Source organism: Oncorhynchus mykiss, chromosome 11 (genome assembly GCF_057628025.1).
Source record: "Oncorhynchus mykiss isolate SJ-2025 chromosome 11, ASM5762802v1, whole genome shotgun sequence".
In the NCBI taxonomy this organism is placed as follows: domain Eukaryota; kingdom Metazoa; phylum Chordata; class Actinopteri; order Salmoniformes; family Salmonidae; genus Oncorhynchus; species Oncorhynchus mykiss.
Genome location: NC_143032.1, coordinates 84,356,944 through 84,369,232, shown reverse-complemented (window position 1 = coordinate 84,369,232; position 12,289 = coordinate 84,356,944). Strand labels below are relative to the sequence as shown.

Below are 12,289 nucleotides of genomic sequence, written 5' to 3'. Positions count from 1 at the left end.
ACAGGAAGTACCAGATCAATGTGGAGCTATATACAGGAAGTACAAGTACCAGATCAATGTAGAGCTATATACAGGAAGTACAAGTACCAGATCAATGTGGATCTATATACAGGAAGTACCAGATCAATGTGGAGTTATATACAGGAAGTACAAGTACCAGATCAATGTGGATCTATATACAGGAAGTACCAGTACCAGATCAATGTGGAGCTATATACAGGGAGTACCAGTGCCAGATCAATGTGGAGCTATATACAGGAGTACCAGATCAATGTGGAGCTATATACAGGGAGTACCAGATCAATGTGGAGCTATATACAGGGAGTACCAGATCAATGTGGAGCTATATACAGGGAGTACCAGATCAATGTAGAGCTATATACAGGGAGTACCAGTACCAGATCAATGTACAGCTATATACAGGGAGTACCAGATCAACGTAGAGCTATATACAGGGAGTACCAGTACCAGATCAATGTAGAGCTATATACAGGGAGTACCAGTACCAGATCAATGTAGAGCTATATACAGGGAGTACCAGTACCAGATCAATGTAGAGCTATATACAGGGAGTACCAGATCAATGTAGAGCTATATACAGGGAGTACCAGTACCAGATCAATGTAGATCTATATACAGGGAGTACCAGATCAATGTAGAGCTATATACAGGGAGTACCAGTGCCAGATCAATGTGGAGCTATATACAGGGAGTACCAGATCAATGTGGAGCTATATACAGGGAGTACCAGATCAATGTTGAGCTATATACAGGGAGTACCAGATCAATGTAGAGCTATATACAGGCAGTACCAGATCAATGTAGAGCTATATACAGGGAGTACCAGATCAATGTGGAGCTATACATGACTGACTTCATGTCTTAAAGTAATGCTGGACTGTCGTTTCTCTTTACTTATTTGACCTGTTCTTACCATAATATGGACTTGGTCTTTTACCAAATAGGGCTATCTTCTGTGTAACAACCCTACCATGTCACAACACAACTGATTGGCTCAAACGCATTAAGAAGGAAAGAAATTCTACAAATTAATTTAATTTAACAAGGCACACCTAATTAATTGAAATGCATTCCAGGTGACCACCTCATGAAGCTGGTTGAGAGAATGTCAAGAGTGTGCAAAGATGTCATCAAGGCTAAGGGTGGCTATTTGTTGAACACTTTGTTGGTCACTACATGATTCCGGATGTGTTTTGATGTCTTGATATTCTACAATGTAGAAAATAGTAAAAAATAAAGAAAAACCCTTGAATGAGTAGGTGTTCTAAAACCCTTGAATGAGTAGGTGTTCTAAAACCCCTGAATAAGTAGGTGTTCTAAAACCCCTGAATGAGTAGGTGTTCTAAAACCCCTGAATGAGTAGGTGTTCTAAAACCCCTGAATGAGTAGGTGTTCTAAAACCCCTGAATGAGTAGGTGTTCTAAAACCCTTGAATGAGTAGGTGTTCTAAAACCCCTGAATGAGTAGGTGTTCTAAAACCCCTGAATGAGTAGGTGTTCTAAAACCCCTGAATGAGTAGGTGTTCTAAAACCCCTGAATGAGTAGGTGTTCTAAAACCCTTGAATGAGTAGGTGTTCTAAAACCCTTGAATGAGTAGGTGTTCTAAAACCCTTGAATGAGTAGGTGTTCTAAAACCCTTGAATGAGTAGGTGTTCTAAAACCCTGGAATGAGTAGGTGTTCTAGAACCCTGGAATGAGTAGGTGTTCTAAAACCCTGGAATGAGTAGGTGTTCTAAAACCCTTGAATGAGTAGGTGTTCTAAAACCCTGGAATTAGTAGGTGTTCTAAAACCCTGGAATGAGGAGGTGTGTCTAAAACCCTGGAATGAGTAGGTGTTCTAAAACCCTGGAATGAGTAGGTGTTCTAAAACCCTGGAATGAGTAGGTGTTCTAAAACCCTTGAATGAGTAGGTGTTCTAAAACCCTTGAATGAGTAGGTGTTCTAGAACCCTGGAATGAGTAGGTGTTCTAAAACCCTTGAATGAGTAGGTGTTCTAAAACCCTTGAATGAGTAGGTGTTCTAGAACCCTGGAATGAGTAGGTGTTCTAAAACCCTGGAATGAGTAGGTGTTCTAAAACCCTGGAATGAGTAGGTGTTCTAAAACCCTGGAATGAGTAGGTGTTCTAAAACCCTGGAATGAGTAGGTGTTCTAAAACCCTGGAATGAGTAGGTGTTCTAAAACCCTGGAATGAGTAGGTGTTCTAAAACCCTGGAATGAGTAGGTGTTCTAAAACCCTGGAATGAGTAGGTGTTCTAAAACCCTGGAATGAGTAGGTGTGTCTAAAACCCTGGAATGAGTAGGTGTTCTAAAACCCTGGAATGAGTAGGTGTTCTAAAACCCTTGAATGAGTAGGTGTTCTAGAACCCTGGAATGAGTAGGTGTTCTAAAACCCTTTAATGAGTAGGTGTTCTAAAACCCTTGAATGAGGAGGTGTTCTAAAACCCTTGAATGAGTAGGTGTTCTAAAACCCTTGAATGAGTAGGTGTTCTAGAACCCTGGAATGAGTAGGTGTTCTAAAACCCTTGAATGAGTAGGTGTTCTAAAACCCTTGAATGAGTAGGTGTTCTAGAACCCTGGAATGAGTAGGTGTTCTAAAACCCTGGAATGAGTAGGTGTTTTAAAACCCTGGAATGAGTAGGTGTTCTAAAACCCTGGAATGAGTAGGTGTTCTAAAACCCTTTAATGAGTAGGTGTTCTAAAACCCTGGAATGAGTAGGTGTTCTAAAACCCTGGAATGAGTAGGTGTTCTAAAACCCTGGAATATGTAGGTGTTCTAAAAACCTGGAATGAGTAGGTGTTCTAAAACCCTGGAATGAGTAGGTGTTCTAGAACCCTGGAATGAGTAGGTGTTCTAAAACCCTGGAATGAGTAGGTGTTCTAAAACCCTGGAATGAGTAGGTGTTCTAGAACCCTGGAATGAGTAGGTGTTCTAAAACCCTGGAATGAGTAGGTGTTCTAAAACCCTGGAATGAGTAGGTGTTCTAAAACCCTGGAATGAGTAGGTGTTCTAAAACCCTGGAATGAGTAGGTGTTCTAGAACCCTGGAATGAGTAGGTGTTCTAAAACCCTGGAATGAGTAGGTGTTCTAAAACCCTGGAATGAGTAGGTGTTCTAAAACCCTGGAATGAGTAGGTGTTCTAAAACCCTTGAATGAGTAGGTGTTCTAGAACCCTGGAATGAGTAGGTGTTCTAGAACCCTGGAATGAGTAGGTGTTCTAAAACCCTGGAATGAGTAGGTGTTCTAAAACCCTTGAATGAGTAGGTGTTCTAAAACCCTTGAATGAGTAGGTGTTCTAGAACCCTGGAATGAGTAGGTGTTCTAAAACCCTTGAATGAGTAGGTGTTCTAAAACCCTTGAATGAGTAGGTGTTCTAGAACCCTGGAATGAGTAGGTGTTCTAAAACTTATGACCGGTAGTGTAGGTATGTACAGTACCAGTCAAAAGTTTGGACACGCCTACTCATTCAAGGGTAGAAGTTGTCTTGGAGTCTGTTATACGGAGAGCTTGATGCACTGGTACAATTTGTTCACCCTGCTACTGCCCGGCAGTCTATGTCTTGGCTGGCTGGAGTCTTTGGCAATTTTTCAGGGCCTTTGACACCAATATAGAGGTCCTGGATGGCAGGGAGCTCGGCCCCAGTGATGTACTGGGCTTTTCCGCACCCCACTCTGTCGCGGTTTGTTGTCAAGGGCAGTGAATTTGACCACACTATCCTACCATCTATATTATTTGTAGCTGTCTATTTACCACCTCAAACCGATGCTGGCACTAAGACTGCACTCAACAAGCTGTATAAGGCCATAAGCAAACAATAAAATGATCATCCAGAAACAGCGCCCCTAGTGGCCGAGGACTTTAATGCAGGCACACTTTAATCCGTTTTACCTCATTTCTACCAGCATGTCACGTCTAACCAGAGGGGGAATAAACTCTAGACTACCTTCACTCCACACACAGAGACGTGTACAAAGCTCTCCCTCACCCTCCATTTGGCAAATCTGACCATAATTATATCCTCCTGATTCCTGCTTAAAAGCAAAAACTACAGCAGGAAGTACCAGGGACTCGCTCAATACGGAAGTGGTCAGATGACACGGATGCTACGATACAGGACTGTTTTACTAGCACAGACTGGAATATGTTCTGTGATTCATCCAATGGAGGAGTACACCACCTCAGTGCATCGACGACGTCGTCCCCACAGTGACTGTACATAGCCCAACCAGAAGCCATGGATTACAGGCAACATCCACACCGAGCTAAAGGCTAGAGCTGCCGCTTTCAAGGAGCGGGACACTAATCCGGATGCTTATAAGAAATCTCACTATGCCCTCAGACGAACCATCAAACAAGCAAAGCGTTAATACAGGACTAAGATTGAATCCTACTACACCGGCTCTGACGCTCGTCGAATGTGCAAGGCTTGAAAAATATGTTGGATTACATGGCGAGCTGCCAAGTGATGCGAGCCTACCAGATGAGCTAAATGCCTTTTATGCTTGCTTCGAGGCAAGAAACACTGAAGCATGCATGAGCACCAGCTGTTTTGGACGACTGTGTGATCACGCTCTCCGTAGCCGATGTGAGCAAGACCTTTAAACAGGTCAACATTCACAAAGCCGCTGCGTCAGACGGATTACCAGGACTCAATGCATGCGCAAACCAACTGGCAAGTGTCTTCACTGACATTTTCAACCTCTCTCTGACCGAGTCTGTAATACCTACTTGTTTCAAACAGACCACCATAGTCCCCGTGCCCAAGAAAGTGAAGGTAACCTGCCTAAATGATTACCGCCCCATAGCACTCATGCTGGTAACCATGAAGTGCTTTGAAAGGCTGGTCATGGCTCACATCAACACCATCATCCCAGACAACCTGTACCCACTCCATTTCTTCCCACCTGAAAAGGAACACCTATGTGAGAATGCTGTTAATTGACTACGGCTCGGCATTCAACACCATAGAGCCCACAAAGTTCATCACTAAGCTAAGGACCCTGGGACTAAACATATCCCTCTGCAACTGGATCCTGGACCTCTTGACAGACCGCCACCAGCTGGTAGTGGTAGGCAACAACACATCTGCCACTGTGATTCTTAACACTGGGGCCCCTCAGGGGTGGGTGCTTGGTCCCCTCCTGTACTCCTTGTTCATCCACGACTGTGTGGCCAAGCACGACTCCAACACCATCATTAAGTTTGCTGTCGACACAACAGTGGTAGACCTGATCACCGAAAAACGATGAGACAGCCTATAGGGAGGAGGTCAGAGACCTGGCACTGGGGTGGCAGGACAACAACCTCTTTCTCAATGTGAGCAAGACAACGGAGCTGATCGTGGACTATAGGAAAAGGAGAGCCAAACAGGCCCCCGTTAACATCGACGGGGCTGAAGTGGAGCGGGTCGAGAGTTTTAAGTTCTTTGGATTCCACATCACCAACAAACTGTCATGGTCCAAACACACCAAGACAGTTGTGAAGAGGGCACTACAACACTTTTTCCCCCTCAGGAGACTGAAAAGTTTTGGCATGGGTCCCCAGATCCTCAGAAAGTTATACAGCTGCACCATCAAGAGCATCCTGACTGGTTGCATCACCGCCCGGTATGGCAACTGCTCGCCATCTGACCGAATGGCACTACAGAGGGTAGTGCGTACGGCCCAGTACATCACTGGGGCCAAGCTTCCTGAAATCCACAACCTCTATACTAGGCGGTGTCAGAGGAAGGCCCGAAAAATTGTTGAAGACTCCAGTCACTCAGTCTCTCTGCTACTGCATGGCAAGCGGTGCCGGAGCTCCAAGTCTAGAACCAATAGGCTCCTTAACAGCTTCTATGCACAAGCCATAAGACTGCTGAACCAATATTCAAATGGCCACCCGGACTATTTACATTGACCCCGCCCACCTCTGTTTTTACACTGCTGCTACTCACTCTTTATTATCTATGCATAGTCACTTTAAAAATGACCTCAACTAACCTGTACTCCCTCACATTGACTCGGTATTGGTACTCCCTGTATATAGCCTATTGTTATGTAATTTTCGTGGTATTTAAAAAACGTGTTTTTTTAACTTAAGTTTATTAAGTAAATATTTTATCAACTCTATTCCTTGAACTGCATTGTTGGTTAAGGGCTTGTAAGTAAGCATTTCACTGTTGTATTCGGCGCACGTGACAAATACAATTTGATTTGATGCAGCCAGTCGATGGTGCAGCTGTAGAACTTTCAGCCTCCTGAGGGGAAGACCCTGTTCTCGACTGTGTTGTGTTTGTCCCAATGGTTCCAGCGGTTCCTCACTGTTGTCCATGCAAGAGATGTTGTTATAGCTAGAACGACCATAACCAATCAGAGCTGCAGTAGCCCTATATGCAAATAGACATGCTTACAGTATATGCCTCTGTGCCATTCACTTTGAACTGGACTGTGTTTACAGCATGAGCGGTGATGGGTAAATGCTCTTGTTTTGAGATGAAAGCGAAAGCTACATGTAGTTATAGATCATTTGACCATTTGTTCATATCCTTTGCTAGTTAGTGAGTTATTAGCCCAATTCTAGAAACTTTTTCGTCAGCAAAAGAGGAGTGATAGCTTCCTACAAGAGCACAAAACGTGTAGATGTCAAGACATCTTTGAAAAGGGAGTCAGAGAGCTTTCTTTTTGTCTTAAAGGGGCAGTTTTGTATTTTGAGTAACCCAATATGCAGAGAATAGTATAATTTGTCTGATACTCTGTAATAACGGTATGGGAATAATGCATTTTATTTTGTAAAGTGGTCTCTTGCATCAAACACTGCAACATTTTCAGTCACTTCCTTGTTTAAAAGAGAAGTGGGTTAACCGGTTAATGTCAAGCCCTGCATGCTTTTTTTCAAGAATCTCTTGGAATGTAGGCCTACAGTACATGTAACACCACATATTGGCTGCTACTGTAGGTTGAATGATAAAACAGCTATTGTTTTAAATGTGTTGGGATGCATTTTTTCCCATTGTTTTTGATGAATGGCCACTCTGGTAGGCCTACATTATGATCACATAGCCACAGTAGCCTACTTGGCCACTGTTAACTACAACTGTAACTTAAAGTGGGTAAAGCCTCAATGTTTACAGGAAACGCACACTGGAAGTTGCACAGAATTTTCACAATGTTCAAGTTTGTAGACCTGAATGTTGACCAGTGTGGGGAAAAAAAACAAGGAAACATTGGTGATGACTAGGTGACATTTTGGGGAATATTCAGAGTTGGAAACTTTCTGTGGGAATTAACAGAAATATATGCAAATTAATTTTAATACTATTTAAATGTATTGTTTTTTTGCATTGGATATGTTTACCATATCATATGGAGATAGAAACAAACTTTTTACATCATATCATAACTACACATAATTGCAAATGAGTAAATCCTTCCATTAGAAATTTAAAAAACAATTTAGTTACGAATTGAACTTTAATTAAATGAGTTGACTCTTCACATGGGATGATTTCACTGTACAACAAAAGGGAATATTGAAGGATCCCCAACGATCCATCGCATCTCCCAAAAGCGTTTTCAACATCTGTAAAATTATAGTATAGAAAATAAAGCTTTGGTTGTCTTTCTCTCAGGCTTCCATGTCTTCTCCCTGGACCTCCTCAAGGTCCAGCTCTTGAACATTAGACTCTGGGGCCTCATCTTCACTGTCGCTTTCCAACCTTGGCTCAAAAAGCCTCAAATTTGCTCGGATGGCCACCAATCTTTCAACCCTTGTATTGGTCAGCCTGTTGCGTGCTTTGGTGTGTGTGTTCCCAAACATGGACTAGTTGCTCTCTGAGGCGACTGTTGTTGGTGGGATTTGGAGGATGATGGAGGCAACAGGGGAAAGAGCCTCAGATCCACAAAGTCCCTTCCACCAGGTGGTTGATAAGATGTTTGGCACGACTGCCATACTGCATCTCCATCCCAAAGACTTGCTTGAAAGTGTACTTCGCCAGACTGCCAAGAACCTTGGACTTTATGAATTTATTTGCAAATTATGGTGGAAAATAAGTATTTAATTTAACCTTTATTTAACTAGGCAAGTCAGTTAACCTCAAATTCTTATTTACAGTGCCTTGCGAAAGTATTCGGCCCCCTTGAACTTTGCGACCTTTTGCCACATTTCAGGCTTCAAACATAAAGACATAAAACTGTATTTTTTTGTGAAGAATCAACAACAAGTGGGACACAATCATGAAGTGGAACGACATTTATTGGATATTTCAAACTTTTTTCAAAAATCTAAACCTGAAAAATTGGGCGTGCAAAATTATTCAGCCCCCTTAAGTTAATACTTTGTAGCGCCACCTTTTGCTGCGATTACAGCTGTAAGTCGCTTGGGGTATGTCTCTATCAGTTTTGCACATCGAGAGACTGAATTTTTTTCCCATTCCTCCTTGCAAAACAGCTCGAGCTCAGTGAGGTTGGATGGAGAGCATTTGTGAACAGCAGTTTTCAGTTCTTTCCACAGATTCTCGATTGGATTCAGGTCTGGACTTTGACTTGGCCATTCTAACACCTGGATATGTTTATTTTTGAACCATTCCATTGTAGATTTTGCTTTATGTTTTGGATCATTGTCTTGTTGGAAGACAAATCTCCGTCCCAGTCTCAGGTCTTTTGCAGACTCCATCAGGTTTTCTTCCAGAATGGTCCTGTATTTGGCTCCATCCATCTTCCCATCAATTTTAACCATCTTCCCTGTCCCTGCTGAAGAAAAGCAGGCCCAAACCATGATGCTGCCACCACCATGTTTGACAGTGGGGATGGTGTGTTCAGCTGTGTTGCTTTTACGCCAAACATAACGTTTTGCATTGTTGCCAAAAAGTTCAATGTTGGTTTCATCTGACCAGAGCACCTTCTTCCACATGTTTGGTGTGTCTCCCAGGTGGCTTGTGGCAAACTTTAAACGACACTTTTTATGGATATCTTTAAGAAATGGCTTTCTTCTTGCCACTCTTCCATAAAGGCCAGATTTGTGCAATATACGACTGATTGTTGTCCTATGGACAGAGTCTCCCACCTCAGCTGTAGATCTCTGCAGTTCATCCAGAGTGATCATGGGCCTCTTGGCTGCATCTCTGATCAGTCTTCTCCTTGTATGAGCTGAAAGTTTAGAGGGACGGCCAGGTCTTGGTAGATTTGCAGTGGTCTGATACTCCTTCCATTTCAATATTATCGCTTGCACAGTGCTCCTTGGGATGTTTAAAGCTTGGGAAATATTTTTGTATCCAAATCCGGCTTTAAACTTCTTCACAACAGTATCTCGGACCTGCCTGGTGTGTTCCTTGTTCTTCATGATGCTCTCTGCGCTTTTAACGGAAATCTGAGACTATCACAGTGCAGGTGCATTTATACGGAGACTTGATTACACACAGGTGGATTGTATTTATCATCATTAGTCATTTAGGTCAACATTGGATCATTCAGAGATCCTCACTGAACTTCTGGAGAGAGTTTGCTGCACTGAAAGTAAAGGGGCTGAATTATTTTGCACGCCCAATTTTTCAGTTTTTGATTTGTTAAAAAAGTTTTAAATATCCAATAAATGTCGTTCCACTTCATGATTGTGTCCCACTTGTTGTTGATTCTTCACAAGAAAATACAGTTTTATATCTTTATGTTTGAAGCCTGAAATGTGGCAAAAGGTCGCAAAGTTCAAGGGGGCCGAATACTTTCGCAAGGCACTGTATCTAGTTGACTGTGATATACGGGTTACGAGTACTTATCTAGTTGACTGTGATATACGGGTTACGATTACTTATCTAGTTGACTGTGATATATGGGTTATGAGTACTTATCTAGTTGACTGTGATATATGGGTTATGAGTACTTATCTAGTTGACTGTGATATATGGGTTACGAGTACTTATCTAGTTGACTGTGATATACGGGTTACGAGTACTTATCTAGTTGACTGTAATATACGGGTTACGAGTACTTATCTAGTTGACTGTGATATATGGGTTACGAGTACTTATCTAGTTGACTGTGATATACGGGTTATGACCACTTATCTAGTTCAACGTGATACAGTTGAAGTCGGAAGTTTACTACATACACTTAGGTTGGAGTCAATAAAGCTCATTTTTCAACCACTCCACAAATTTCTTGTTAACAAACTATAGTTTTGGAAAGTCTGTTAGGATATCTACTTTGTGCATGACACAAGTAATTTTTCCAACAGTTGTTTACAGACAGATTAATTCACTGTATCACAATTCCAGTGGGTCAGAAGTTTACATACACAAAGTCGACTGTGCCTTTAAACAGCTTGTAAAATTCCAGAAAATGATGTCATGGCTTTAGAAGCTTCTGATAGGCTAATTGACATAATTTGAGTCAATTGGAGGTGTACCTGTAGATGTATTTCAAGGCCTACCTTCAAACTCAGTGCCTCTTTGCTTGACATCATGAGAAAATCAAAAGAAATCAGCCAAGACCTCAGAAAAACAATTGTAGTCCGGTTCATCCTTGGGAGCATTTTCCAAACACCTGAAGGTACCACGTTCATCTGTACAAGCAATAGTACACAAGTATAAACACCATGGGACCACGCAGCCGTCATACCGCTCAGGAAGGAGACGCGTTCTGTCTCCTAGAGATTAATGTACTTTGGTGCGGAAAAGTGCAAATCAATTCCAGAACAACAGCAAAGGACCATGTGAAGATGCTGGAGGAAACAGGTTCAAAAGTATCTATATCCACAGTAAAACGAGTCCTATATCGACATAACGTGAAAGGCCGCTCGGCAAGGAAGAAGCCACTACTCCTAAACCGCCATAAAAAAAAGACAGACTACGGTTTGCACCTGCACATGGGGACAATGTCCCCTGATGTGATGAAACAAAAATAGAACTGTTTCACCATAATGGCCATTGTTGTATTTGTAGGAAAACGGGGGATTCTTGCAAGCAAAAGAACACTATCCCAACCTTGAAGCATGGGGGTGGCAGCATCATGTTGTGGGGGTGCTTTGCTGCAGGAGGGACTGGTGCATTTCACAAAATTGATGGCTTCATGAGGCAGTAAAATTATGTGGATATATTGAAGCAACAATCTCAAGACATCAGTCAGGAAGTTAAAGCTTGGTCGCAAATGGGTCTTCCAAATGGACAATGACCCCAAGCATCCTTCCAAAGTTGTGGCAAAATGGCTTAAGGACATCAAAGTCAAGGTATTGGAGTGGCCATCACAAAGCCCTGACCTCAATCCTTTAGAAAATGTGTGGGCAGAACTGAAAAAGCGTGTGCAAGCAAGGAGGCCTACAAACCTGACTCAGTTACACCAGCTCTGTCAGGAGGAATGGGCCAAAATTCACGCAATTTATTGTGGGAAGCTAGTGGAATGCTACCCGAAACGTTTGACCCAAGTTAAACAATTTAAAGGCAATGCTACCAAATGCCAATTGAGTGTATGTAAACTTCTGACCCACTAGGAATGTGATGAAAGAAATAAAAGCTGAAATAAATCATTCTCTCTACTATTATTCTGACATTTCACATTCTTAAAATGAAGTGGTGATCCTAACTGACCCAAGACAAATTTGCTAGGATTAAATGTCAGGAATTGTGAAAAACTGAGGTTAAATGTATTTGACTCAACTTCCCGACTTGAACGGTATATGAGTTATGAGCACTTATCTTAGTTAGCCTCCAAATTAAGTGTCTTCTTTCTTCTTTTCCCAATCCAGACAATACATACGTGTCAAACTCTGAGAACGAGGATGAAGTTCTAGTCACCAGAGACCAGATCCCCGTCATCTTCCACAGGATAGCAACAGGTTTGTTTGCTTTTCAGACTGTCTGTAGTCTCTCTGTCGTCACTCTGCTGTCGTATCTCTGTTTATCAGACTGTCCGTAGTCACTCTGCTGTCGTATCTCTGTTTATCAGACTGTCCGTAGTCACTCTGCTGTCGTATCTCTGTTTATCAGACTGTCTGTAGTCTCTCTGTCGTCACTCTGCTGTCGTATATCTGTTTATCAGACTGTCCGTAGTCACTCTGCTGTCGTATCTCTGTTTATCAGACTGTCCGTAGTCACTCTGCTGTCGTATCTGTTTATCAGACTGTCTGTAGTCACTCTGCTGTCGTATCTCTGTTTATCAGACTGTCCGTAGTCACTCTGCTGTCGTATCTCTGTTTATCAGACTGTCTGTAGTCTCTCTGTCGTCACTCTGCTGTCGTATCTCTGTTTATCAGACTGTCTGTAGTCTCTCTGCTGTCGTATCTCTGTTTATCAGACTGTCCGT

At 42.3% G+C, this 12,289-nt stretch overlaps 1 protein-coding gene across 7 annotated transcripts in view; it reads left to right on the top strand.

Moving 5' to 3' along the window:
- LOC110535140 (poly (ADP-ribose) polymerase family, member 8) overlaps positions 1-12,289 on the top strand; it is an 83,393-nt gene that overhangs the window by 19,995 nt on the left and 51,109 nt on the right. For all 7 annotated transcript variants that reach the window (XR_016484727.1, XR_016484728.1, XR_016484726.1 and 4 more), the window contains one exon: positions 11,733-11,822. Coding sequence is in view for 2 of the 7 variants with exons in the window: in XM_090191262.1 (XP_090047388.1) it covers positions 11,733-11,822 (90 nt within the window). In the remaining 5 variants the exon portion in view is untranslated. The remainder of the gene's footprint in view (positions 1-11,732; positions 11,823-12,289) is intronic.